Below are 27,449 nucleotides of genomic sequence, written 5' to 3' on the forward strand. Positions count from 1 at the left end.
GATACTCCATTCATTCTCCCGCCCTCTCTACTCAGGCAACCACCCTCAGGTCTGGTCTTGAGCTCCAGATTTCTCATATACAGATAGAGTTGAACACTCTGCCTCACCACACACTCATAGAAGAGATAATTGCACAAAAAAGATTAGCCTCCTGAGTCAGCTGTAAATTGGGAGTTAGTAAACAAAAACAGATATACCCATCCTTCTGCAGTACACCAAGAGCTTACAGAGCCACCACAGGGTGAAGACCAACAGACTCTGCCTCCATCTCCAGACTCTGTCGTACCTCTCCAACACCGATCTTAATCACTGCATCCTGAGAACTTGTGTCCGAGTTTATGCACAAACATCTCAGGTCTGCGAGGGCAGGAGCGAGGAACTCAATCTTCAGAAGCCTAGAAAACTAGGATGCTCTGGGAAGGCTCTGGTTGTCAAAGAGCAGTGGAAGCTGGTGCCATGGCCTACCTGGGTACTCAATCTTTCCCACACTTCAGTCCTAGCCCACTCCAGTCCCAGCCTACTCAGGCTTCCATGTCCTACAAACCCCATGGCCAACTGGCTACTCAACAGATTGTGGTGACATCAGACTCAATTTGCTCTTCATAGTCAGTTTTTCTTTAAGTTTACTAAACTGCCCTCTTCACCACCAAGCCAGGCCTGTCTGTGATACAGTGACCCATATCCACACCAACAAGTGTATCCTGAACTGGGCTGTAGCATCTGGAAATATCTACTCTTCTGCACCCAAAGCCACCAACGACCAAACATTTCAGCAGCCAGGACAGGGAACAGGAAGGAAACTTTAAACAAAATTAAGCTACATTTACTTATTTATGGGTATACATTTGAGAAGTCTTCTCTTTCCATCATATGAGTCAGGCTTAGTAGCAAGCTAACCCAAGAGATGAGGGTCTTAAAGCCAACACTAAGAGCCAAGACCAAAGTCAGGCTAAAAGACTGACTCCTGAGACACAGCTTCCACTCTGAGCCTGAGTGCCGCCTCAGAAGATAGCATAAACAGGCTTCTGCAGGCAGCTCTGTGTGGTCTGTCTGTATGGTCATTTTGCTCTGTCCAACATTTGGACCCACTGACGCTTTTACAGAGGCTGCTACTAAATGTGGCCACTTCGAGAATCAGTTTAGTTCTTGTCCCTTGGGGAATAATTCTTGTCCTTGTGAGTTTAAGCTTCACTCCCTTTAGAGTTCGGGATCCTTAAAGAGTCTAAGGCTGTGAGTGAAAATGTCTGAAATGCCCATGCATTTGCATACTAGAACACCAAATGCAGCTGGGCTCCAGGCTGAAATCCAGCCAACAGATGTGTCAGCCATCAGTACCGTCTGCCCAAGCACAAACAAGCTGTATATCCCACTGACAATGGCCTGGTTATGTGGGACCCTCACCTTGACAGCCAGGACGGTACCATGTGCTTTTCTTGGCACACCCTGGAAAGGGTGCCTTACTCTTCCTGAGTTATGAGTGCTTAGGGCTCTGGCTTCCTGCTCAAAACCTCAACTCCAGTCAACTGGTCGACAGAATTATGCCCACAATGACCTGCCGAAAAAGCCACAGAAGTAAATATTGCCTTGGGTCAGATCCCCTCCTGGAATCCCAGAACTGTTGAAAGCTGCCAAGGCAGGGGTAATAGATCACCACAACCGCCTCTGCTTACAACCGGGTAATGCCTTTTACGACCGCCTCTCTCTGTCCTGAATATTTATTTTATTGCCCCTGTAGGGAGATTTTTCCATTTGGTAAAAATCATCAGATGGTTTCAGTCATGTTAACAACTGTTCATTAAATGCAGAGGGTAAACAGAGATGTAAAGGTTTGTTTCTTTCCTTTTCCTCTATTTATTTTTAACTTCTGGAGAAAACTCAGGGGGTGAACCCAGGGAGGGAGACATATTCAGATCCAGGTTCCTCTCACAGGGTGGGTGTCCCCAGCCTTGTTTCCTGCCCTTCAGAGAGGACTAGTCCCTCAGCAAAATGAAAGGTAAAGGTTTTAATCTGCATAAGACTGAGCCTTGCTGCATGATCTTCAAGTTTATAATCTTCTCTGACCTGTTTGTTTGTTTGTTTGTTTGTTTGTTTTTGCTTTGGGTCCAGGGTTGCAGAAGACATGTATCTTATTCACAGAAAAAGCCTTTTAAGTTTAGAACATCTTAAAGTCACTGGTATGGAACAGTTGGGGAGAAAGAACCAGATAGTGGTAAATAGATGGGTAGATGAAGTGAGTAGTGGAGACATAGTTGGTGATGGAAACTTAGCCAGGTGGAGTAGCTGGCGAGCTATGCATGAGTGTAAGGCTAGAAGGATGGAGAGGTGAGTGGACAGTGGTGTGTGTAGTGGTGGAGATAGATGAAGGACATAAAAGGAGAAGGTATTTATGTATGGATGAATGAAGAAATGATAAATGGGTAAGCAGATGGGCAGACAGATGTTGAGTAGGAGGCTAGATTGACAGGTGATCATTGGGTAGATAGATGGCTATATGTATGAATGGGTAGAGAGATGATGTGAAAGTCACTGGTGTCAACCTAACCCATTATAAAAGCACTGGGAAAGGGAGTCTTAATCAAGTTGTCTTGATCACATTATTCTGTAAGCATGCCTTTGAGAGATTTTTGGAATTGGGTTTTGATTTGGGTGAGAAGGACCATTCCAAATTTTAATTAAAGGTACCATTTTGTGGGCCATGGAGTGAATGAAACTGGGAGAGAAAGCTGAACACGCATGGGTATTGTATTACTCGCTGTTGAAGAAATATAATATATCACTCTGGATATAAAGTGACCACTTCTCAAGCCACTGCTGCTGGGGCTTCCCCGCCATGGTGGACTCTTAACCTGCAACCCCAGGCCAAAAAGAACCCTTCTTCTTTAAGTGGATTTTATTGGAGTATTTTGTCACAGCAAAACAAAACAAAACTAAACTAAAACACGTGGTCAGGTAGGCGAATAATTAAGAAGTGTTGAAAAAAAATATTTTCAAGAGTCCATCTTGTACTCATATCTTCTGGGCCAGGCTCTCGGTGGTACCTGTCGTCAAACTGGGCCTTGAAAAGTTCTCTGAGGAGTCTGTTCCGCCAAAGTGGCATGGAGTGAAGAACAGAGAACAGGATCCCCCTCGAACCAAGAGCAGCAAGTGAGGACAGAATTCTGGCTTATCTGACGTGGGGGTGGGGAGTGACTGCCGGGGCAAGTGCCAACCTAGCCCTTCACAACCCCCAGGAATTCTTGTCCCTTCCCTGACTTTCCACCAGCATGCGTTCATGTGCTGCTGTTTTCTGGGTGTCACTTGTCCTCCCGATAGTCAGCTTATGCATGCACCCTGTATCAGAAAGGATGTCAGGGCCTGGGCTGTTTGCATTTCTGCTAGAGGAGGAGGGGCATGGGCAATGCTCAGGGCTGGGACAAATGTCTGCTTGAACTTCAGAAAAGGAGCAGAGAAAGAGCATTCTTCTATGGCATCAACACACTACCGTCAGCATCCCTGTCTTAATAAAACTCAGTCTATCCCCTCAACGAGAAAGTGGACAATTCAAGAATAGGCCTCTTATTTCTTTCTATCCACAAGTTCTGAATGGGCAGAAAGCCCATAAGGAGGGGGATCTCTTAAAGTGTAGATCCTGAAGTAAGTCTGTTAGATTTACCAAAGAAACTGCGAGGTATATAGGTAAGCTTGCATCTCAGATGAACAACGAATACTTATTTTCTGCATAAACATACCCCACAAAACATGTGGAATATTCTAACAAGAACAACAAAAATAGCAACATTATTTATCTGAAATTCAAAGGTGTCTTGAATTTCTGTGTAGCAAATCGGTTTTCTTGTAAACTACATTTAAAAGCCAGGTCTTCAGAGTTTTGTTTTGTTTTGTTTTGTTTTGTTTTGTTTTGTTTTGTTTTGTTTTGTTTTGTTTTGTTTTTAAAGGAGTGTGAGGATCTGACTCTGCAAGTTGAGCAGTGGACACTGAGCTAATCTCACAGGGCAGGTGTGAGGACACAAAGGGGACAAGAATGGGATGCTGAGTGACTGAGTGTTACACATGTTCCCAAGCTCACAGTCTGTCACTCAGGTTTGTGGCTAGCAGAACATGGTACACACAGTAGTTGCAAGTGTGCTCTGAGAACAACCGTGGATATCTGAAACCATGAGCAACACCAAGCCCTGCAAAGGTGACCTGTGGCTTTCATCTGTAACTGAGGCAGCACTAAGAGACAAGTAGGTAGTGTATGCTCTGTGAATTATGCTGGGCAGAGTGATGATCGGGATCCTGGATATGATGAATAGGGAAAGAGGTTTTATCACATTCAGAACATCATACAATTTAGAACGTGAAATTGTTGACTTCTGGAATTTTCCACTGAGCGTTTTCAGACCATGGTTGACTGTAGGTGACTGGAACCACAGAAATCAATACCTCTGGTGAGGTGCAACTGCTGTCTTCCAGTTTAGATCCTTAGTGGTATCCTAGCTACTGAGCCCTGTCTGCTGAAAGGAAGGCTGGCTGAAGTCAAGATGGCTAGGCATGGAGAGGTGGAACAAATCCAGACCTGATTCTCCATGCTTGGGAGCTAGAGTGGGCTACTCTCAGGCCTGGACCCTGAGAAACTCAAGTTTTCCACAGAACATTAAATCTGGGACGCTGTGCGTTGGCAAATACTTGTGCCTTCGAGTGTCTGGTCATCCTGAGCAGGATCATGTTAGACAGACATCCTGGCCTGATGGACACGCATGTTCCCTGCAGGTGGTCCTGCCTATGCATGTATCCCAAATCCAGTGCTTTCTGACTCAGGTTTCCTGGGATCCTTCCCCACCTGATGACAGGGGATTTTTCAGAACTTCAGTTTGGGATCCAGTCAAGGAAAACATGGCCAGCTCAACACATGTTGAGCCTCAGCCCTCACCATAAACCTTCAAGAGACCTCTAGATGGCTGTCACAGAAATGACTTATGTCCCCACATACGTTTCTATGGCTTACTGGTGGTCACGTGCACTGGTGACATTTTCCCTGAATGATTCTCCCATGTTGGTCCAAGCTTCTTGTCTTTGAAGCTGCAGTAGGAGGGCTTCTACTGAAAATGTGGTCTTAGTGAAAGCCCAGTGTGATAGACCCAGAACCAGTATGCCAAAGTCCTACAGAAATAGATTTGTCAAGTATCTTCTGAAATACTTTCTCTGGGCCAAGTGCTTTGACACTTGGTGAGCCACCCAGCCCCACCATCGATGGAGTGCATACAAATGGTTCAAGGGACAGCAACAATGCTCTGGGCATTTGACTACTTCAGCTCCACTACCATACAAGGTAGGTCATCTAAACAAGGTGTCAGAGCTGTGTGAGCAGAGACAGTAGGGGGGGGGTGACAGCATAAGCTTCTGTCTGCTGACTGAGCCCCATTAGACTTGCATGGAGGAGGGACCAGGAGCACTGACACCCATCCTCTTCTTAGGATCTGCACACTCCTTGATTGACTCTTTCCTGCCTAGCAGAGTATGAGTGAGGACGATGAGGACTTCCTTTTCAATTTTGCATTTCACCGCTTTGAAGCCAAATAGTTCACTTTAAATGGAGAGTCTGGCTAAGACAGTATGCAATATCAGACTTCTGGACTTTTTATATTGTTTTCAAGATTTGTTGTCCCCATCCACCTAGATTATTTTATCATATGTTAGCATAAATTGACTCGCTTTGTAAAACTAAAATCATGCATAAAAATAGGACCAATCTTGATATTTGAACTGTTGTATGGTCATATTTTTATATTAATTTAAAATGCATAAATCTACATCTAAAACCAGTGCTTCCTGGGCTCATTTTTATTGTGGAATATTTGCATCACCAAATTATGGAAAGAGCCTAGATGCCACAAATAGATGAATGGGTAATCTGCTTTATATAGACAACAGAGCTATACTCAGCCATAAAGACAGGTGAAATCATGTCATTGTCAAGGGAACATATGTTCAATTTCATAAAAAACAAACAAACAAACAAAAAAACGAGCATTGCCTGTTTTCGCTCATATGCGGAATATAGAGAAATGAAGAAAAGGAAGCTAAGACACTACAGGGCGTGTGGGAGGAGGAGGAGGAAGTGAGAAAAGGAGGGGATAAAAGTAATAGGAAGCTGAATATCATCAAGGTGCATTGCATGTACACATGCAAGTGTCTATCCTCAAGGTGCATTGCATGCACACATGCAAGTGCCTATAGTCAAGGTGCATTATATGCATGCATGCAAGTATCATGATGCAACTGCTTGCTGTGCATTATTGCTGTCGTTTTTTAAAAGACCATAATAATATTGCTTTGAGAAAGAGACAATGGAAGTTATCTTGGCATTTACACTGAAGATGAGGACTTGGTGCAAATCTCCATCTTTGCCCTGAGAAGCCAACCTCGGAAGGCTAGCCAGTGAACTTTGCAGGGAGCTGCCCTGGCCAAGCAGAGGGGTGAGGGGCGGATGCTTGCCCCAGGGATCCACAGGCTGGCCATGCAGACATGCTTGTTTTTTAACTCTAAAGTCAGCCTCCAGACTCCCGTCTTGATTTCTGGATAGTCTATACCACAAGCCAAGGGGCAACAGCCAAGGGGCAGCAGCCAAGGGACAGCAACCAAGAGGCAGCAGCCTCTCCCCCCCCCCGCACCCCCGTTGATCCCATGCTGTGTAGAGGAGAGCTGCAGACTTGACAGAGACATGAGCTGCTTGTGTGCCTTCCCTGAAACAAGGCTTCCCACAGAGGACCTGAATGGAACTGAGCAGAGATTGTTGCATAAACAAAGGTAGCCCCAAGCTCGGGAGATACTTCTTTGGTTGGGCATAGAGAAAATTCAAAAGGCTTATGACCAACCGGTGCCACCCCCACCCCCACCCCCGCATCTGTTTTTTTGTGGAGTCCTCTAAAGTGGACATGGTTTTAAATAAAAATCATTCACCAACTGTAAAATTGTAGAATCTTCTTTTTTCTTTCATTAAATCTAAAATCCAGGTCCTTGACCACCCTATTTGAATCCTACGCGCTTACTGCGGCGGCTCTACTCACTGGGGTCTTACTTTTTTACGTGACTTACGTTTGATGGCTGGCTTTTGTGTTGCTTAGCCCTCCTTTCCCTACCCCAGGATTTTTTTCTCTTTTAAATACTTTGAACTCTTAGTGCATGCTAGCTCATTGTAGGAGAATCTACTGAACGTATTTTAATGAATGGTTGTTGGAGGGTAGGGACAGATGTGGCCCACATCAGCTTCTGTTCTGGAGCCTCAGTCTGCCAGAGCCTTTGTTGGTCTCTGCTTGGCTCTTAGCCTGCACAGGACACCCCTCCCCCTACCCGCACTCCTTGGCTGTAAGTGGGTCTCTCCTGATTTCATAGCAAACATCAAGTAGCAAGAGATCTGGACACCTACCTACCTGCTTTGGATAAACTTACAGGATAAGTTCGCCTTGCCTCAGAGATGTACTGAATGGGAGCAGCAGACAAGTTTTTGTGCTCAGAGTTTTTAACCTAAGAGCATCTGGTCTTTTTTTTTTTTTTTTTTTTTTTTAAACTGTTTTACAAGCGCCTAATCTCAGATTACGGGAGCATGGGAGATAAGACCACCAGAGGGCGCCGGAGCCTAGCCTCTGCCGATCCTGCAGTATAACAGGCCCAACAAATTCAGAGTTTAGCCTCCTGAACGCTCAGGATAGTGCAAAAGCCGGTAGAAATGGATGGCTGCCTTCTCTGGAATGCTACTTTTTAAACACGGGGACCAAGTCGGCGCGGTTCCAGATTTGAAGTTGAGTCCCTAAAGTGCGCCTGACAAATGAATGGATGCAAAGTGCTTTGCGGAATTGTTTAAGACACTCTCATGGCTGGAACATTTTCCTCTTGACCTCGTCCACCCTTCTTTAGTCCCTAGGTGGAGCCCCAGGCCCAAAGGTCCTGGCCACTGCTTCAAAAATATGATTCCCAGATTGTCCTGAGACAGAGGCAAGTCTCTGTTGTGCACTCCCTTGGGTAGACGTGATAACAGAATCCAAATCGTGAATTGGCTATGTGGGAAAAGTGATCGAAACATGGCCAACACTGCCTGTGGCAGCGGAAGGTCCAAAAGACGCTGCCCCCAGCCTCTAGCCCTCCAAGATGCGGTCTGCCCCTCCCCCGTGTCTCCCCACACCCGGTTGGGGTTGCTTTGGTTGACCAGAGTGGAACACAACGATCTACCAGCAAGGCTGAACATCAATGTGTCTATTTGTAAAGCGCCAGTGACCACTTTCGGAAGCAGGGTTTTAGGGAGCGGGGCGGTAGGGAACTCTTTCGTCCTTTTTAGAACACTGGACTTTCTTTGGGAAAGACAGGAAGCACTGAAGTTTAAGAAGTTATTTCCAGCTTCCATTAACTGAACACCCATTAAAATCAAGCACCGAGAGTCAGGTCGTTTCGCGGGAGTTGAAACTCAGTCATTTCTCCTCCGTTTCCATTCTTCAGGGTGAGAGATGTAACCACCCACCTTCTACTCCCACCCCCACCATTCCCCAGCCGACAGAATAGGGGTACAGAGCGGAGGTGACAAAGAAAATCACGGCACTGAGTATCTCTGGGAGACCCGTTTGGTCTCTTTGCTCTCTTTGCTCGGCAGCACAGCCCTACGTTAGAATGCATCTTCCCGGGGACGACTGTAGTGAGACTTTGGCTGGGAGTCCAAGTTATTCCAACTGTAGATTGGTCCACGTTGATCTAAGCCTAGCAGTCCACTGCAGCACAGACACCCTGGACATGAGGTGGGACAGCTTAAGGTCCTGGCACAAAGAAAGGGTACCCTGGCAACTTTGGGATGCGGCGCAACAGACCTTCGGGCCTGGAACAGACCGTTTCGTCTCTCGGGTTCTTATTTCACGGCTTTTGGCTTCGACAGCCCCTTAGTTTCTCTATCTGCAGGATGGGAGCATTATGCTGTACAGTCCAGCCTCTTTACAATTCAAGTCCAAAGAGCCCGCCCAAGTTGGGGACTTGGAAGATCAAAGGTCTCAGCACCCCGCGGAGCCGCGGACACTGAGGGCGCCAAGAAGGGGGTGGGTAGGTAGGGGACTGGAAGGGCGGCTGCTCCGCAGGGGATGCGCGTCAGATACCCCAGCCACACTCCAGGCCCGCCCCTTGACGAGCCCCGCCCCGCCCCGCCTGGTTTTCGCCTCTAAAGCGCCCAGCGCTCGCCTCCCGCTGCCGCACTTTCACTCTCGGTCCACCTCGGTGTCCTCTTGCTGTCCAGCTCTGCGGCCTCCGGCGCACCCTCCCGCCCACGCCATGGACGCCAAGGTCGTCGCCGTGCTGGCCCTGGTGCTGGCCGCGCTCTGCATCAGTGACGGTGAGTGTAATCCGCAGCCGGGCCCGGGAAAGGCTCGCAGCTCTGCGCCGGGGCTCCTTCGGGTCCGCGGTTCCTCTGCTCGCGCCTGAGTCGCAGAGAAAGAACTCGCTCCGCGCCGTTCACTGCTAGCGAACTTGGGGCAGTCCACTTTGCAGGGCGCACTCCCTCCGGGTGCCCTTTCCCGTGCACTACGGGTCGCAAAGAGGTTTTGTGCTCCGCGAAGAGCGGCCGTAGGACCTAGAGAGGGCTACAGGGGAAGACCCGCAGGATTGTTGGGCAAGAGTGGGGTCGGCGCGGAATGGAAGCGTGGGCGATGGTGTCCCGGGCTTGGGCCCCGGAACGCGCCAGCTGCACTCAGCTAGTGTCCACCGGCGCCCAGATGTTTCCAGAGGCGAAGGGCAGCGCGGTCCCAGAGTTGACCGTGCAGGAGATTCATTCGGGTGGTGCGTGTGTCAGCAAACTCTTAAAGGCCAGTCAAGTCGCTCGAAGTGCTTGGCTTGGCTATAGGTTCGGTGGTGAGGCCGAGTTTCGTCCCCTGCGGCTGTAGCGGGTTCTCTTACAGCACCCTCGAGGGGCTCGGGGCCACCAGCAGCGCAGCACAGCGCAGCGCAGCAAAGCGCAGCTCTTGAACTCGCGCTGCCAGCCAGGGCCGCGCTTCTGCACAGTTCGTTGGTTCGTAGCGACGCGGACCTGAGCACGCGTCTCTTCGCTGCCCCTTTTTCTTCTTACCGGGGTCACTAGACAAAGGCGCAGCAGTTACCCAAGCTATATGCACACCTCTCCCCAACCCCCAAACACACCTGCAAACCGGCGCTTTTGTAGCCAGCCCCGGAGTCCTCAGCTCTGGAATGAGAGCTGCAGCGGAGTTCAGTCTCCCAGACCCAGGGTGGTGTCTTCTTTCACTGGGAAAGGGCTCTCATTTTGTTTTCTTTTTTTGACACTGAAGAGAAAACTCTCGGCGCTGTTACAAGACACCGTTGCTGTAAAACAAAACAAACCATTGCCTCCGAACACAAAACAAAACCCTACCCGTCGATCCCCTGCCTTCCTCCTCTGTGGTGTTTTCTGGAGAGAACTGAGGGACAGTCGGGGCTCTTGGTGAGGCTGCGATCTAAATGCTGTCCAAGTGCGCCAACGTGTTGGTTTGGGTTCTTTCCCTGTGAACAACGGGGTACAGGAAGGAGTGGAACCTGTGTTTGGCTAAGTATGGTTGGAATTGCCTAGTCCGAGGGAAATGTTCTGTAAAAGAATAGTCGGATGCTGATCGGAGTAGTTAAATGGAAGGCAATTTAGGTTTTTATTTTTACCGTTACCGAGAGCACCCGGGAGGTTGCGACTTCCCACTGGCCCCCAGTGCCCCATCAGGGAGCACATTGATTTGGGCATTAATAATTGAATGAGCTAGTGACGTTGCAAGGGTCACAGCCTCGAGCAAACAGTCCTGCTTTCTGGGAAGTTAGGTATGGGGCAGGAATGGAGGAACTGAGGTCCTCAAGGTTGGAGTGCAATTGTCCCGAGTAAAGGGGGTGTCTCACCCTCAACATATTCTGACCCTAGGACAGTGTCTGGATCAGACTTGTTCTGTAGGCAGGACATTTTTTTTTTCCTCCTAGCGCCTGTGTGCCCTCTGATCTTACACAACCCTCAAGTTGCAGCACGGGTAGCCTTGCTGTGGCTCCTGTCTTTTCCCATTAGCTGATCTAACTCAGAAGCTAGACATTAGACACCCGAGGCTTCTTTGGTTAAACCCAGGGCAGCAGGCTTCCCAGGCCTGTTAGATTGAATGGACCCTGGTTTCCTAAGCCAAGCTCTCTAGATTCCCAAGTCCGGGGTGGCAGCAGAGCTGGTTTAGACTTTGGTCTGTACCTGAAGTCTGTTTTTCCTATGCTTTAGAGTCTAAAGACATTACCCTTCCCAGGGCATGCATCCCTTAGCTAAACGACACCTGTAGAAGAAGATATTCCCATCATATATTTAATTTGCTCCACTTCTCCAGCTGCTTCCCAAAGGCAGTGAACTTCAGAATACCCAGATGTCCCCTGGAACTCTAAATAAGCAAACTTAAAATCCTGGGGCTAACTATTCTCAGCCATACTTTTAAACTTTGGTGAAAAGACCCATAAATTTAAACATTTGGGGATGCTAAGTAGAGCAAGGATAAAATCTTCTTGTTGGGGGAGCAGCTACAAATCCAGTCCTCAGGGTTTGCAATTCTAGACTTAAAGGGTGGGTCTTAAGAGGGCTTCTAAAGGAGCCCCTTGCTAATTTACACTAATGAGTGTCAATTATAGCATTTTGTAAATTGGTGAATTGGCAAACAAAGCTGGTAATCGGATCCAGGAGGCCTAGGCATCCAGGTAGTGACCATAAAAGCCAGGGTTGACCCCAGCTTTGGGGAAAAGCTGGATAGACCATAAATCCAGGGGCCTCCCCTTTGGATTCTTTTGTGATTTCCAGGGCTTAGGAAAGGGTGAGTGGGAGGAGGGAAAACTGCAGGTGGTAGAGGGGAAGTCCCCCACCTCCAAGCCTGCACAAGAGGGACACGAGGAGGGAGCCCAGAACCCCTCCACCCCACTTTCCCTGGGTCCTTTTGTCCTTTAGAAGCTGAGCCAAGTCAGATCTCGCTGTGCTCCCTAGCAAAGGATGGTCTTTGTAGCAATCTTTCTGTAGCCATTCCCACCTTTGCTCCTGAGCCTTCCCCACTAGCACCATCAAACCCCCAGCACCAGGCAGATAATGACTGGTCCTGCTTTTCTCTCTACACCTCCTCTAGGTAAACCAGTCAGCCTGAGCTACCGATGCCCCTGCCGGTTCTTCGAGAGCCACATCGCCAGAGCCAACGTCAAGCATCTGAAAATCCTCAACACTCCAAACTGTGCCCTTCAGATTGTGTAAGTCTTAGTCATCATCCCCCACAGAGGAACACGGACGGTATAGAAGGCCTCAGACTTGGCATAACTAGGGGCAGCTATTACCACCACCACCACCACAGGGACACTGATATGCCATCAGACATGACTTTTGTTCCCCAGAGCCCTGATGTCCTCAGTGTTTCTCACTCTTGCTTTCCAAGCTGTTTCTTGCAGCACAGTGGGCCACCTCTCTACAGAAAGAGCCATGGACTTGACCAAGGAGGTCAGCCCTCAGCTATCGACAGTTGTGTCTGTCGTGTCACTCTCAAGGCTCTGGTGTCCAAAATTAATCCTTTCTCATATAGCGCAAAAATAAAATAAAATAAGAAAATATAAAAAAAAAAATTACAAGGTCCGGATGGCACAGGGGAGGGGGGGGGTGTCAGTTTTACTCACTTGCATTCACTTGCTCAGAGGTCAGCTTTCAAAGGTCATTTTGTTTTAAGAGTTTTCGAGTTTGCTGGAGAGTGATGGTAGCTGCCAGCATTTGATTTACATTTACCTGGGAAATAAGAAAAGCCCCCAAAACCTATACATGATGTAAATATCTCACTCAGAGTCTGGTAGACTTGGCAGAGATGTGTCATGTGCTAGTCTGTCCTGCCATGCCTGAGGATGGTGAGGGCTCAGAGCCTCCCAGCAGGGGTTCCCATCCTCAGAGGACTCAACACTAACAGCAGTACAAGGACGCAGCAGCTGGAGCAATGCTAGCCTGAAGGTTTTGTCACCCAACAGTGTCTGCTTAGGCTTCCTGTGCTCCTCAGCCTTCCGTTCTAGTCTTCGCTCCTGTGTTATGTACGGTATGCTTTGGAGATCTTGATGATGAACATTATTTTTTCTGTTTTGATTAAAATACAGTACTCTCCTGAGAAAGGGATTTTAAAGATGATGAATTTACTTTGGAATAGGCTGTGCTGGTGCACTGTCCTGGGAACGGCCCTTGAACTTACAGTGTCAAATACAACTATTGATTCTGGGTGATCACTAAGTTAATAAATGACAGGATCCAGACTGACACCCCTGATCCCTGTTGAAGTTACATCCTTCTGAATGACTGATCAACTACGGGGCAACCTGCTTGAAGAGGTTTACGTGTCCCTAGGGCACTGAATAGGCATTTGTTTTCCCTAGAGACAGTCCATTAGCTAGGGAGGAGTATTCTCCCGTAGTTTCTGTTTGGTTGGTTTTGTTTTTTGTTTGTTTGTGTTTGTTTTTATTTTTTGAATTATCTGGCATCCAGGACTTTATGGAAAATAACCAGGACATAAGCTCATCAGTTCATTTCCCCATTAGGAAGTTCTAGGGATGGGAGAAAGAACACTGCGTCAATTTTAACAAATCCACAAAGCTAAGACCTTGAAGCATTCTGTGAACTTGTAAACGTGCTCAGGCAACCATTGGACAATTTGTCTAGACTGTGCCTTGCCCACTTGAACAATCTCATCTCACCTGCCCTGTTCCTCCCCTTCTGGACTTCTGCCGTTCTTCCTCTAGAGCTACCCTTAAGTTTGTCTGTCCCCTGTGCTATCAAGGGGATCTGTCAAAACTTCTTAGGTCTCCAGAAGTTTCCAAGACCTCCCCCCACCATGATGTCAGTCATCCAGGCCCCACGTCCTCTGGGCACTCTGACTCCTGTAGGATAGTCGTCCTTTTCCTTTAGCTTTCTCACTCACTATTCTCACTCGCCAAGCTCTGGCTTGGCCAGAAGCTCAAATGCCTCTGCTGTGGTCTCTTCTGTGTCCCCTGGGAAGCATCCTTAGCACGTCCCTAACTCTGCGGTGGTGGTGGTCCCAACACGCTTCGAGTGCTATGTCTTCCAAAACTGAGGCTTCCAGGAACAGCAGCTGGGCCCTGCAGTGAGGACCTTCAGCTGGGTGTGTCGGGTGAGCCCACACGATCGCTTTCTCCCGCTCGGGTGGCTGGCTGTACGGCGTCTCTCCCCTTGTGTTTTGGCAGTGCGAGGCTGAAGAACAACAACAGACAAGTGTGCATTGACCCGAAATTAAAGTGGATCCAAGAGTACCTGGAGAAAGCTTTAAACAAGTAAGCAGAACAGCCCAAAGGACTTTCCAGTAGACCCCCGAGGAAGGCTGACAGACGAGGGAGATGCAAGGGCAGTGGTGGGGAGGAGAGCCTGAACCCTGGCCAGGATGGCCGGCGGGACAGCACTGACCGGGGTCACGCTGAGGTTTGCCAGCACAAAGACACTCCGCCATAGCATATGGTACGATATTGCAGCTTATATTCATCCGTGCCCTCGCCCGTGCACAATGGAGCTTCTATAACTGGGGTTTTTCTAAGGAATTGTATTACCCTAACCAGTCAGCTTCATCCCCATCCCCATCCTCCTCATCCTCATCCTCATTTTTAAAAGCAGTGATTACTTCAAGGTCTGTATTCAGTTTGCTTTGGAGCTTCTCTTTCCCTCTGGGCCTCTGGGCACAGTTACAGGTGGCGGCTTTGCAGGGCGCCCTAGAGAGTTAACCTTCCTCCAGAGCAGAGTCCGAGGAACGCTGCAGGGCTTGTCCTGCAGGGGGCGCTCCTCGACAGATGCCTTGCCGTTGAGTCACTCAACACAAGATCAGGCAGAGGTTCCTTATCCAATTCAGTGCCTGGGTAGGGAAGCTAGCTTCCTTTAGAAGTTATCCCTGGGGCTGTGCTCAGAGACCCTTTCCTAGCCGGTCCTGCTCTCTGCTTACCTCCAAACGCATGCTTCATCTGACTTCCGCTTCTCACCTCTGTAGCCTGATGGACCAATGCTGCATTGGGAGGAAGGAGAGCGATGTGGGGTGCCCCCTCCCTCTCTTCCCTCTGCTTTCCTCTCACTTGGGCCCTTTGTGAGATTTTTCTTTCACCTCCTGTAGAATGGAGCCAGACCCTCCTGGATAATGTGAGAGCATGCCTAGATTTACCCACAAAACACAAGTCACGGAAGTTTAAATTCGAAAACGTTGAGGATTTGGACTTTTGTAATTGTCCCTGAGTCCTATATATTTCAACAGTGGCTCCATGGGCTCTGATCAAATATCAGTGATGGAAAAAAAATAATAATAATGAATAAGCCAGAATCTTGCTATTAAGCCACAGTGGGGATTCTGGGTTCCAATCAGAAATGGAGACAAGATAAAACTTGCATACATTCTTATGATCACAGATGGCCCTGGTGGTTTTTGGTAACTATTTGCAAGGCATTTTTTACATATATTTTTGTGCACTTTTTATGTTTCTTTGGAAGACAAATGTATTTCAGAATATATTTGTAGTCAATTCATATATTTGAAGTGGAGCCATAATAATGCCAGTAGATAATCTCTATGATCTTGCGCTACTGGTAACTTGTAAAGAAATATATATGACATATAAATGTATTGTAGCTTTCCGGTGTCAGCCACGGTGTATTTTTCCACTTGGAATGAAATTGTATCAACTGTGACATTATATGCACTAGCAATAAAATGCTAATTGTTTCATGCTGTAAACCTCCTACTGTATGTGGGAATTTATTTACCTGAAATAAAATCTACTAGTTGTTAGATGGAGTGCACATCCATTTCTGAAGATGAAGAAAAACAGGTGTACCTGCTGATCCGGTGCTGCAGGCTGCCCTGCAGTCCCGGTGAGCGACAGACACTGCGGCAGGCTTGTCTCATGAACAGGCTGCGTCTGCAGTGAAAGTTTTTGTGTATTTTTTTTTAACCCAAGCTAGTTTTCTAATGAATAATACTTGACTCACTAATTCCCCCTCCTTCTCAGTTCTCCTAACATCCTCATGTGATCCCCAGACTCAACTCCAGTAATATCTAGCTTTCCTATTTTCCCATGTAAAAAAATCCCATGATGCTGGGCCATGTTAATATCAGGCTTTTGTGGGAACAGGTGGCCTCACCCCATAAATCATTAAATACCATTCAGCTTGAATCATTTTAATGTGACAGTCACAAACCAGTTGCTCTAATAAAAACTCTGCTAACCATCCTTCTCCTTAGCTCTCTAGAACAATCTCAGTTATCCCTAGGGATGCTCCCCAGCATCCAGAAAAGAGAAGTGGGATCAATCATCCTGCCTTTCTCGGCCTCTCTTGGAGGGCTGCCTGAGCCCAGGGGCCTCCACCTCCCCTGCTTTGTATAATTTGAAATGCAGATTTGTAGTGAAGGCAGAGTTCACCTCTGCATTGAAAGGGAAGGCAGGCCCAGAGCTTCCTTCCTTGACCTCTGAGATGTGCATTTACCTCTCAGGGTGAGCCTTGGTAGGCATGCTCAAAACCAGGACCAACCTGACAAACTGGCAGTCCCTGTAAGCGGTTCCAGGGTCATAGGGTTAGGGCACCCCTGTTTAACTATGGGGTGGGGAAAGTATCTGGTTTATTTTGATAAATTGCTTGTGAACCACGTTAGCCAAGTGGCCTCCAGGCCTCAAACGGAAGACCGAGCTAAATCTACTCGGAAGGCAATGCTAAACATTGAGCAAGCTGAGATAGGTACACTCCTCTATGCTGCAATGTGATTAATGGTTCTACTAATTTTATCTAAGGGGGCGCAGAGAAGAAAAAGTGGGGAAAAAAGAAAAGATAGGAAAAAAGAAGCGACAGAAGAAGAGAAAGGCTGCCCAGAAAAGGAAAAACTAGTTCCCCGCTTCCTGCCGATGGACCGCAGTGCATTCTGCTCTGGGCGCTTTGTAACTCGCTCCTCCCTCTTCGGGGGGCAGACCCCACACTCCGGGCAGGTGCTCAAGCCTGATGGTAAACTTTTCCCTCTTCTGGGGGCAGACCCCCAACCCCGGGGCGGGTGCTTAGGCTTTCCTGCCCTGGTGGCCACACCAGCTGCTGTATTTATGTGCTTCTTAAGGCCCTGCTCTGTCTGCTAAAGCTATGAAGAAAGATGTGCAGAGACTGGGGCGGAGGCTAAGCCACAGAGAACTTGCCTAGCCTGGCAGCATTGCCCCGAGCTGAGCCCCCTTGGCCAGGACTTAACAAGGCTCACACCTACAATCCCATGAAGGCCAGGGACTTCTGCTTAGCCAGGAAAGGGCATGTGCCTTCCCCTCAGCCACACTGCCCCTAGTGGCCTTCTCAGGACATACGGTAACTGACTTGCTCTCGGGCCCACCCGCAGCTTTTCCAGAGCAGCCTTCAGCCCACTGCCCTGCCTGTGGGAGCAGCTTTGACTCCAGCCCGGAAGGGTTTCTGCAGACGGTGTTGGGTGAGAAGCAGGAAGTGTGAAATCTCAGAGAACACATGTCAGCTGCTTCTCAGGAAATCTTTTCTTTGGACAGTTCACTTTAGAGTCTTTAAACGGGTCTCTCGTGGGAAGGATAGATGTGCTCTGGAACTTTCTGAAGGGCCAGCAGCTTCAGGGACTCTTAGTCTGTCCTTCCCCACTTTTGGTCCCAACAATCCCTGGGATGGTATGCTATCTGGGCACTACGCCTCCATCCTCACTCCTGAGAGATGTCTGCCTTCTGTGAGTTGGGTTAAAGCTCTGGAATTATCTACTATGCCAACCCACCACCCTCACCTGGCAATTTTTGTCTGATTTTGATTGTTTGTTTGTTTTTGTCTTTTGCCAGTTTGAATTGGAAGGCAAGGCTCTGATTTTAGTAGTGTTTTGGAAAAAGACTTTTTTCTTCACCTTCCTCTTTGTCTCATGTAGACACACACACACACACACACATACACACACACATCTTATACCCCAGACCTCTCGGTATAATTTTCATAATTGGTGCAGAAAGAAGAAATGCTCTGAAGATGTGTCAAATGGATTGCAGGGGAAGGAAGGCCCAGGGCTCTGTGTGTCATGCCCTCTTGGGTTCCTAAGTTCTATGTTCCTTAGAGGTTCTAGCATTGAACAGGTAAAGCCCTAGGGGGATTCAGGGAAGACCTGTGTTACCAGCTCTTACCCACGATCTGGACGGCTCTCCTCCTCCATATACTCTCCTCAGATCTGAGGAGAGCAGGCTGGACTATTGATGGGCACCCTTCAAGCCCGGGGCTACTGTTTGTCTTGTGGCAGCCAGCTATAGTCTGGTCTGAGTGGCCTCAGCTGGATCCTTCCTATGATTAATAAAACACTTCTGCGGGCCAGATCTGTGCTCAAGCCATAGTTCTGCTAGGACAGGGATACCCCGCCCTTCCCAGACCCTGGGAAGAGCTGTTGGTCCCTAGAAACCAAAGGCCAAACAGAGGCTGCCCTGAGTTGGAAGACCATTTTCTGTAATGCCCATGGACTCTGCCTCCCACCATCCGTCTCTAACTCCTAGGAGAGCTGTCCGTAGAGACTGTTTCTTAGGAACCACAGCAAGCTCCCAGGAACCCTCTGTGCTAACGAAACCCATCTAATGGGCAACCCCAGCCCACTGGACCGAGTCCTCATGGAAATGCCTGGGAAGCTGATTTCATCTAAGGATGGGTTGAAGTAGGATGTCCTCCTGCAACTTCTCAGGCAGGCAAGAGGGGTAGTCCTTACACTGTCTAGCATAAACGCCTTCCAGAAGGATCTGCAGCTCCAGAGACCACCTCCTGAGTGCCAAAGACCTCTTCTGGTGCTGTGGGACCAGCCAAGAGATTTCAAGCAAGAGTGATTATTTGATGAAAGCTATGGGAATGGCCTCTTCTTGGAGTTCTGAGGCCTGGGGATGCCCAGGAACGCTGGGCACCTGCTGCTGCTAGGGTCAATGTATAGTTTCAGCACCAGTGTCCTAAGGTTAAGGCGGTGTGCCTTATCGTGTGCTCCTTGTACCATGCCATCTGTGCCAGTGTGCGTCTGCCTCACCCTGCGCTTGGCATGTTCACCCGTCTTCTCTGCTTCCCGCCACCATCCAGATCCTCAGCGGCAGCCCCTGTGCCCTTCCCTGCTCTCCCACTCTCTCAGGCCTTGGAAGGAAGATCGGTGGCTGCGAGCTGAACTAAGGAGTAGGGCCTGTGGCTCAGCGCTGGGCCACGCACGCACGCAGCATCCCAGGCACATGGTGAGAAACTGCCTTAATGTGTCTCCTCTGTTCTTGTCAACAGGAGGCTCAAGATGTGAGATGTGTGAGTCAGACGCCCGAGGAACTTACAGAAGGAGCCTAGGTCTGAAGTCAGTGTTAGGGAAGGGCCCATAGCCACTTCCTCTGCTCCTGAGCAGGGCTGAAGCCATTTGCAAGGGACTTACTTGCTTTGCACAGTTTTGATGTACGTTCACATTTTATTATGTAGCAAGATACATGGTAATTTTCATTTTTTTCATTTAGCCTGATTTTCCAACGTCATTGATGACAGGCCAAGGCCACTATGTTATCTCCTTTGTTCTCGTATCTTTCCCTTGGAGGGCCTTCTGAGTAGTGGCTCCCCACCTTTGTCTCTTTGAGCTGAGACAGGAGGCTCACCCTTTTTTTCTGAATAGGAACTGGGTGTCCCTACCCCCTAAGAACTGCAGGGCTCTCCCAAGCTGAGGCAGGAGTGTGAGGCCAGGGAAGAGCGAGCTCCACCCTCATCCCACGCTGTCCTCCTCAACCCACCATGCTCATCACTCTGTCTCATCCATTCATCCATCCATCGCCATGTGTCCGCAAGACTGTCTCCATGACCCTGAAAAAGGACTCTTGAGATGAAATCCTTTATTCAAATGGGACAGCAAGAAGGAAAAGCCAATGTCTGGTGTCTCTCCCCCTGCCCCACCCTGCGCGCATCTATGTCTTGTTTGGAATATTGTCTCTTCAACCCCCTGCTTGTGTCCTTCTCGTCCATGATCGATGTCTCGTCCATGCACTGTCTCTAACCCAAATGCAAAGGCTGAGTGTGAGGTGATGGCCCCGAGGTCCAGGTTGTAGTCATGGAAACAGCCCTACTGTCTCCCTGCTCATGGGCCCATTTTAAGACACACAAAGTCCAAAGAAAGGTGGTTTGCAACAGCACTTAGCTCGACCCTCCATATTTCCATAACTGTTAGCTTCAAAGTGTGGGGTTCTAGCTTCTTGGAACCAAATGCATTCTTCTGTTGAGGAGTAACAGGTCTCAATTCTTTTCAATTATTTTTAAAAGTCAATGAATAAGAGCATCAGCTTTGGGCCCTGATGGGCAGGCATTTCCCTGGAAAGGGGATGAACTACCTACCTTTCCTTAGGACAGCCGAAGGGTGGGATTGGTGCTGCTCTTGGAAGCGTGGCCCCGGGAGTGTTTTGTCCTCTGCAGTTTTAAATGCAAGTTCACTGCCGCTTTGGCAAAAGCCCAGTTGAGAGCCAGTCTCTAATTCCTCAAATGAAACAGTAAAGAAAGGAAGGGGGCAGCGGCCAGCTGGCTGGACACCTGAGAAAGACGGGAAAGTACGCTACAGAAAGATAGTCTTCAAAAACAGGTGTTTGAGAGTGAATAATGTGTAGAATTCTTAGTGGGTTGTGTGTGGTGGGGGCGATTTCTACAAATAGTCCTTTAAGTTGAGTTCATAGCAGATGAAAAATCCAACCAGCAAGATTTTGATCAAATTTGAACAACCCCCCCCCCAAAAAAAACTAAAATTATTAAGCAGGTTGGAATGAGGAGCATAGGGCTAGCTGCAGAGCTGGATTCCCCATGAGGATAGCGAATTCTTTTAAACCCTGGAATAGAAACCGCACAACTGGCTTGCTGTGCAATAGCCACTTTGCATCTAATCCAAGCTTTGAAGGGTGATGCTTGGGAGGAAACAAATACAGCCTTCCATCTTCACTCCAGTTAGGGATCCTTTCAAAGTCTTCTTCAAGGTGAGGAAAAAAGAAGGGCAGGAACTTTAGGGAGCTGTATTTGTGTATCAATTCCTCTGCTGACAGTCAGTTTCTAGCTGGAGACAGCCTGCCTCAAGCAAATGCGCATTTAAATAGGACATTTACATCGGAAAGGTCTCTCCCCACCTTAATCCCCGCATTCTCTGGCTTTCAAAATACAAGCACAGCAGTCCTTGAATGGTTGTTGACCCAGGACACCTCGCTGTCCCTGCTGGTCCTGGGGCTGCCAGAATTCCCTTGGGCGCCAAGTAACCTGCCAGGCATCCAGTCCCTCCATTACCAGCCTTTGCATCTGGATAGGGAAAGAGGGGTGGAGACAAACAGTCTGCTTTGTGTTGAAACCCAGATTTGTACCCGGTGCTTAGACACTGCTGCTGGCTCCCGAGGACGGTGGGACATAGCAAGGAAGTGCAACCGAGGCGGAAGAGCCCTCTGATTCATTGCCTGGTCAGCTTTGAGAGAGGTTTGGAGGGCAGTAGGCTGCATTCCTCTGTGGGACTCGGCCTGAGGCCTTAAGGCCTCTCCAGTGGGTTCTGTTTATCTTCTCACGGGTGATTATCTCAGTGGTATCACCAGGGGCTTCCTCCCAGAAGTCAGTCATCCCCAGGTCGTGCACCCTTTTCAGTTGGATGAGAGCCAGGGATGCATTCTCTCCAAACAGCTTCCCTGGCCCATTTTTAAAGTAATCTCATTCTTCAAAATGTTCCATACAATCCTCCAAATTCCCCCAACAGACTTCTGCCCTCGCCAAGTTCCCAAAACCCACTCCGCAAAGTTGCCAACCTCGATGGATGGGCTTGCAGTGTCTAAGCAGCGATGGGTTCAGTGTTGCGTGTGGTGAATACTGTATTTTGTTTCAGTTCTGTCTCCCAGATAATGTGAAAACGGTCCAGGAGAAGGCAGCTTCCTATATGCAGCGTGTGCTTTCTTATTCTTGTTTTTAATATATGACAGTTATTTGAGAAGCCATTTCTACTTTGAAGTCATTATCAGTGAAAGTGATGGATCTTCATCTACCATTTTCCTAATAAAGTTCTGTATTCAAATGTAGCTGCCAAGCATCCTCAGTGAACATTACCACGTGGGATTTTCCACACTTGGTTTTACCCCCTCAAACCTGACTCTAAGACTGTGCAGTCTTAGCAGAAAAGCTTAGCAGGCCCTGGTGTTCACTCCTTTTGGTCTAACTGCCGGTGTCAGAAGATCTCTATAGGGGAAGGTGTTCCATTTTCTCCACATGACCTGGATTGCTCCTTAGAGGCCAGACAGCCTTGCACTGTACAAGGCAATGGCTTAGTGTAAAGTCCCAGGAGTTTTTCCTACAGTCACAAGAATTTGGGAGAGGAAGGCCCACGCTACACATGCATGGGGGAAGGTGACAGAGGAAGAACTGTAAGACAGCTGGAAACCACAATATTCTGCATGTTCCTATCCTGGGTGAGGGAGCTAATGGAAGTCAAAGGGTGATTTGCTGACTGCTGCTGGCCAGCTTCCTCCAAGAATCCTGCTTCCCCAACAGACAGCCTTTCTCTCTTACAGTTTGGTCTTCAGATTTTCTTCATCCCACATTCAGCCATTTTTGTAAGAGGCTAGCACCAGCTCCAAATATCCAAATCCGCGGTGTTTGAGGTCTCACCGCACCTCCTCCATACCCACACATTTTCCATTACTTATAGGGTAGTTTTCATGTGAGTTCTAAGTTGGTTAACACACAAGAATTAGAAGGGTGGGAGGCTCCAGGAAAGGCAATGTGTGGCTAATCTTCCTGCATGGGTGTGACGATATAAGGAACGGGCAAGAGCTTGAATCTCTCTGCCCACATCATGACTTGAGACATACTAATTGCTCTTGTGTCTCAGTCATATACCATCCATAACAGAGTTAAATTTAGAGAGATACAGGACCAGCTAGAATGATAGGAAAAGCCCACCCCACGCTTCTAGAAAGTTCCCTCTTTATACCTCCTGTGATAGGAAGTTCATAGAACTAGAGGAAAAGCCATTGACTTTACTTCTCAAACAGCCCACAGCAAAGCTCAGTGACAAGTTCGAAACTCCTCCTCCAGGCCAGTGACAGTCCCCGTGGATTCCTCAGGGTCAGAGCAGTGTTCTTTCAAGAACAGTAAGCTGCTATTCCAGCACCAGGAACTGATCACCGGTTCTCCCTCTAAACAATCTAAGTCCACAACCCATCATGCCCCTTTCCCTCTGCACGTGAAACAGGCCAGGTATTTGCATACAACACAGAGTCAGGGAGGGGCAGAGCAGAAAGTTGTCTAATTCAGGCTACAGTGGAAGGTCCCTGGGATAGGAGAGAAAGTATGCTCTTTTGAGAGCCAGTCTACTGAGTGCACTGGGCCTCGAGGGCCCAGAAGGTATCCTTGTGAATTAGAAGCAGCAGTTGCTCCCTAGGGGCTGCACGTGGGGAGTCTTCCTCACTCTGGCTGTACCCTTTTAGGAGAGATATAGATTGATCAAAGGCAGTACTTACACCAGTGGTAAGAAGGTCCCCGCAGTCTGAAAAGGTGTGAGAAAACCATGGGGGTGACTAGATGTGTGGACACCCAGGTCAGCTGTGGGCCATCTTGTTTCAGGGGTACAGAGATATATTGCAAAGAGCCTTACCTCCTTTTTCTCTGCTCATAGTGAGGACTTGACACTCAGGACTGTAGGCAGAGGAGAAGCAGAGAACGTTAAGTCCTGATCAACAGGACTCAGAGAGAGAGATGTAGATATGAGACAAGGAAGCTAGAGTACAGAGGCTCAGAAGGCATTAGCATTGGTCCATACTCCCTACCCTGGACTCCAGTTAGATTCACTTCTTCCAATAACACCAAAATAGCAATTTCTAAGTCAATTAGGCCAAGTGAGTCAGGTATGGAGGCCACAGGCCTAGATTGATAAAAGTCTCAGATGTGTTGCCCAGGTTCTCCTCATATAGAACCTGCTCAGGGTCCATTTAGAGCCTGGATATTCTTCCTTCCCTAAAGATACCCACGAGCACCAAACTGAGTGGCCCAGAATCACCTGTGGGAGACAGTTGGATATCTACTGTCCTGTCTAAAGCTGTAGCCCTACGGGTACATGGTGAGTCTCAGAATCCAATCTCAACCTGGATGCCCAAGGATAAACTGAAGACCATGAATTTCTAGGTGAAGTCCATCCTAGAGTGTCTATTGAGCTGTAAGCTCCAGATGTCTTGCATGAGGATTTATACCCAGCATCTGATCATGATGAGTGTTTAGAGCATACATGAAGAGAGATTTGGTGTCCACAAGCCAACACCAACAGCAAAGAGTTGGTGCTCTTGCTGGGTCATAAACTGCTCTCAGTTTTCAGCAGCGGTGCTCTGATAATTTGGGGGGTAAACAGTGGCATCTACTTCTTGGCCCACAAGACCAAATGGAAACAGAGCAGAGTGAAGCCAGGCCCTTCGGTTATCACTGAAAATGGAAGGGAGCCACCTGGGTGGAGAGGCAAGGGGTGCTTGGGCATTCAGACTTGCAAAGAACGTGGGTACAGTGGTCTGCTGTTGACTCAAGGACTGCTGGGGGAGGCAGAGGGCCAAGTGCAGCCACCAACAGCCCAAGAGGCACAGCTGAAGTGGGGAACACCCTTCAAAATCAAATAAGAATACTTATCCGTCTTCTAAACAACATTAACTGTCTATCATTTGTGATGGAAGGTTAAGACTTCATTGACAACAGCCACATTTCACTCTCCAAGTTAACTATGAGCACAGGTAAGTCTTGTGGGGCACTCTGAGCATCTGCCTGGAAGATAACACAACTGAAAGCCACAAACTTTGGTAAAATTGAAGACATTGCATGCATGCACATATCAAGAACACACATAGGTTTGCTTTTGCATGATGTTGTGGCATGATACAGTCTTCTTGAAAATTCCTGCTCAAGAACCATACCGTCAAGTAATCAAAAATAGTCCTGTGATTTTTTTAAATATTTATTTATTTATCATATGTAAGTACACTGTAGCTGTCTTCAGACACTCCAGAAGAGGGCATTAGATTTCGTTACGGATGGTTGTGAGCCACCATGTGGTTGCTGGGATTTGAACTCGGGACCTCTGGAAAAGCAGTTAGCACTCTTAACCGCTGAGCCATCTCACCAGCCCTCCTGTGCTGGTTTTAAGTAAGCGTGTGTTTTTGTAGTGGGCTACATTTGCAGCTATCCTGGGGTTCATGCAACAGGTTGGATGACCCTGGTCTGTAACAACATGCTAACATATATCTCTGCTTAAAATAAACGTTTGTGGTTGAAGAGATGCCTCAGTAGTTAAAAGAACTTTCTGCTCTTGTGGAAATCCCAGGTTTGGTAATTGGCGCCCACAAAGAGTAGTTTCTAACAGCTTATAACTCCAGCCTCAACCTATGACACACTCTTTCTGCCTTCATACATACCGGAACGCATACGGTGTGCATACACACACATGCAGGCACTGACATATACACACAATATAGAAAAATAAATCTTCCTTTTCAAAGAGAATATAATTGTCCCCCAGTTAAATTGCAGACTAGAAGTTGCCTCGCTGCTGTGAGCCAACAAAGCAAAAGCCAGGATAAGGAAGAAAAAAACAAATCAACCTCTATTCCAGAGAGGAATAACACTGGAACTTCACAGAGACAATAACAACACGGCTGGAAAATGTAGAGAAAAAGACAGGAAACACAGAACAAAGAAGTAAACTAAGGGAGACACAACTTTGGCCTGGAGGTTCTAGAGCCTCTGGTAAGAAAAGATGGGCCCGTTCGTGCCACAGAAGCCCACAGCAAATGGACTTGCAAGTTTTGCTGCAACTTTCGATGAGACAGTGTTTCCTTTTGTAGACCTGTCAGGAATAGAAAGAAATCACACTTAAATAGTTATTCAATTATTCATCTCCCACCAAGCCCCTCTCTCTCCCTCCCTCCTTCCCTTCTCCCTCTCTCATGCGGGGTGGTGTGTGTGTGTGTGTGTGTGTGCGTGTGCATGCTCATCTGTATCAGAGAAGTCAAAGAACAACTGGGACAAGTCTGTTCTCTCCACTATTTGACTGCTGGGATTAAACCCTCAGGCATGGGGGAAAGCAGAGGTAACTGCTGAGCCATCTCTACTTTCTAATCACTCTGACTCAGAAGACAGTGGATTGCCTCTGTGTTGAGAGTGAACCTATTTAAAACTGAGCGACCCTGGGGACCTGAGAACTGGAAGCATCCCAGGCCACAGTTCTTGAATTTAACTAGCCCAATGTGAGAAGCAGCCCTGGAAAGTAATTGTGGTGAGAACAGGTCACCCCATCAGTGGGGAGTAACTCAGAGCTTCTCTAGCCCTGTGCCTGAGGTCAGCAGGTAAGTCAACGTTTGAAGCCACTTGTCTTCCGTTATTGCTGTGGAGTCAAAAAACTCTGGGCTCCAGCAGGTTACTTTGAAATACTTGTGTAGATCCCAGGGCTGTCACTGTCTCCCACATTCCTAATGTGCTTGGAAGACATCGCCCCACACTAGCCAGCTCAGAGAACAGGGTCTGAAAAGTCCCATAAGTGTGCAAGAACCTGCTTAGCCTGCCAGCAAAGACCTCTGACTGACATGCACAGAAGGGGAGCTACAGCAGTAAGGACAGCTCTGGGTGGCAATGGACACTTGTCCAACACAGACAGGCTCAACGGTCTGGGGAGCTTGTCTACGCTTCTCTTTCTCATGGTTTACAGCAAGACTTTGGCATCCAACAGAGGCAATTCTAAAAAGGACGTTTATAATGTGAGTGTTTACATTCTGAAATCAGAGGTAGCTCAAATAAACAACTTAATGATATACATCAAAGTCAAAAAAAAAAAAAACAAGAACAAACTAAACCTAAAAGCAGTAGATGGAAAGAAATGATGATCAGGGCATAGATTAAAGAAACAGAAGCCAAAAGAACAGTCCAAGAATAATTGAAAGGAAAAGTTGAGTGTTTTAGTGGGGCTGGGTGCAGATGATACAAACAGAAAAAGCAGTTAAATTATCCCTGTCTCCAGATGATAGGAGCCTATCCTTAGAGACCTCTAGTAACCGTACCAGCAAACAGGTCTGATTTAAAAAGAAAAGGTTTAACAGAGTAGCAGGATAGAAAGCCAGCATACGAAAATCAGCTCCGGAGATGGCTAAGTGCTAAATTACTTACCTGGAAAGAGTGGGGATCTGAGTTCAATCCCCTGGAATCGGGTAAAAATGCAGGGCATAGTGGTACGTGTGTATTGGGGATGGGGGGAGGGGAGGACATGAGAGACGGAAAGAAGGGAGAGTTATGATTGAATTTACCCTGCCACCGCCCAATATGAGAAACAGCCCTGGAAAACAGTTATGGTGAGTGGGTAAATGTAGCTCCGGGTGTCTACGCAATCATACCCGTGAGAAAAAAACTGTCTAAAATGAAGTAGATGGTGTTCTAAGGATGACGGCCAAGGTTGTTC

General features: G+C 47.9%; 1 protein-coding gene across 2 annotated transcripts; it reads left to right on the forward strand.

The window, feature by feature from the left end:
- Positions 1–9,170: 9,170 nt before the first annotated feature.
- Cxcl12 (C-X-C motif chemokine ligand 12) lies at positions 9,171–22,044 on the forward strand. Of its 2 annotated transcripts, none has more exons than XM_021190724.1 (4): positions 9,171–9,346; positions 12,120–12,237; positions 14,215–14,301; positions 19,268–22,044. In XM_021190724.1, the coding sequence occupies exons 1-4, from the start codon at positions 9,286–9,288 to the stop codon at positions 19,281–19,283; spliced, it is 282 nt and encodes a 93-aa protein (XP_021046383.1). In that variant the 5' UTR covers positions 9,171–9,285; the 3' UTR covers positions 19,284–22,044. The 2 variants fall into 2 exon arrangements, with proteins under 2 accessions (XP_021046383.1, XP_021046382.1); XM_021190723.2 differs by lacking the exon at positions 19,268–22,044 and adding an exon at positions 16,789–19,255 and having other exon boundaries at positions 9,180–9,346.
- Positions 22,045–27,449: the final 5,405 nt, after the last annotated feature.

Source organism: Mus pahari, chromosome 2, assembly GCF_900095145.1.
Source record: "Mus pahari chromosome 2, PAHARI_EIJ_v1.1, whole genome shotgun sequence".
Lineage (NCBI taxonomy): Eukaryota > Metazoa > Chordata > Mammalia > Rodentia > Muridae > Mus > Mus pahari.

Bases quoted from the DNA above. Each gene is read 5' to 3' on its own strand.
- Cxcl12 (XM_021190723.2), top strand. From the start codon at position 9,286: ATGGACGCCAAGGTCGTCGCCGTGCTGGCCCTGGTGCTGGCCGCGCTC. The intron at 12,238-14,214 runs GTAAGTCTTAGT...GTGTTTTGGCAG, and splicing joins AACTGTGCCCTTCAGATTGT to TGCGAGGCTGAAGAACAACA. The intron at 14,302-16,788 runs GTAAGCAGAACA...ATTTTATCTAAG, and splicing joins CTGGAGAAAGCTTTAAACAA to GGGGCGCAGAGAAGAAAAAG.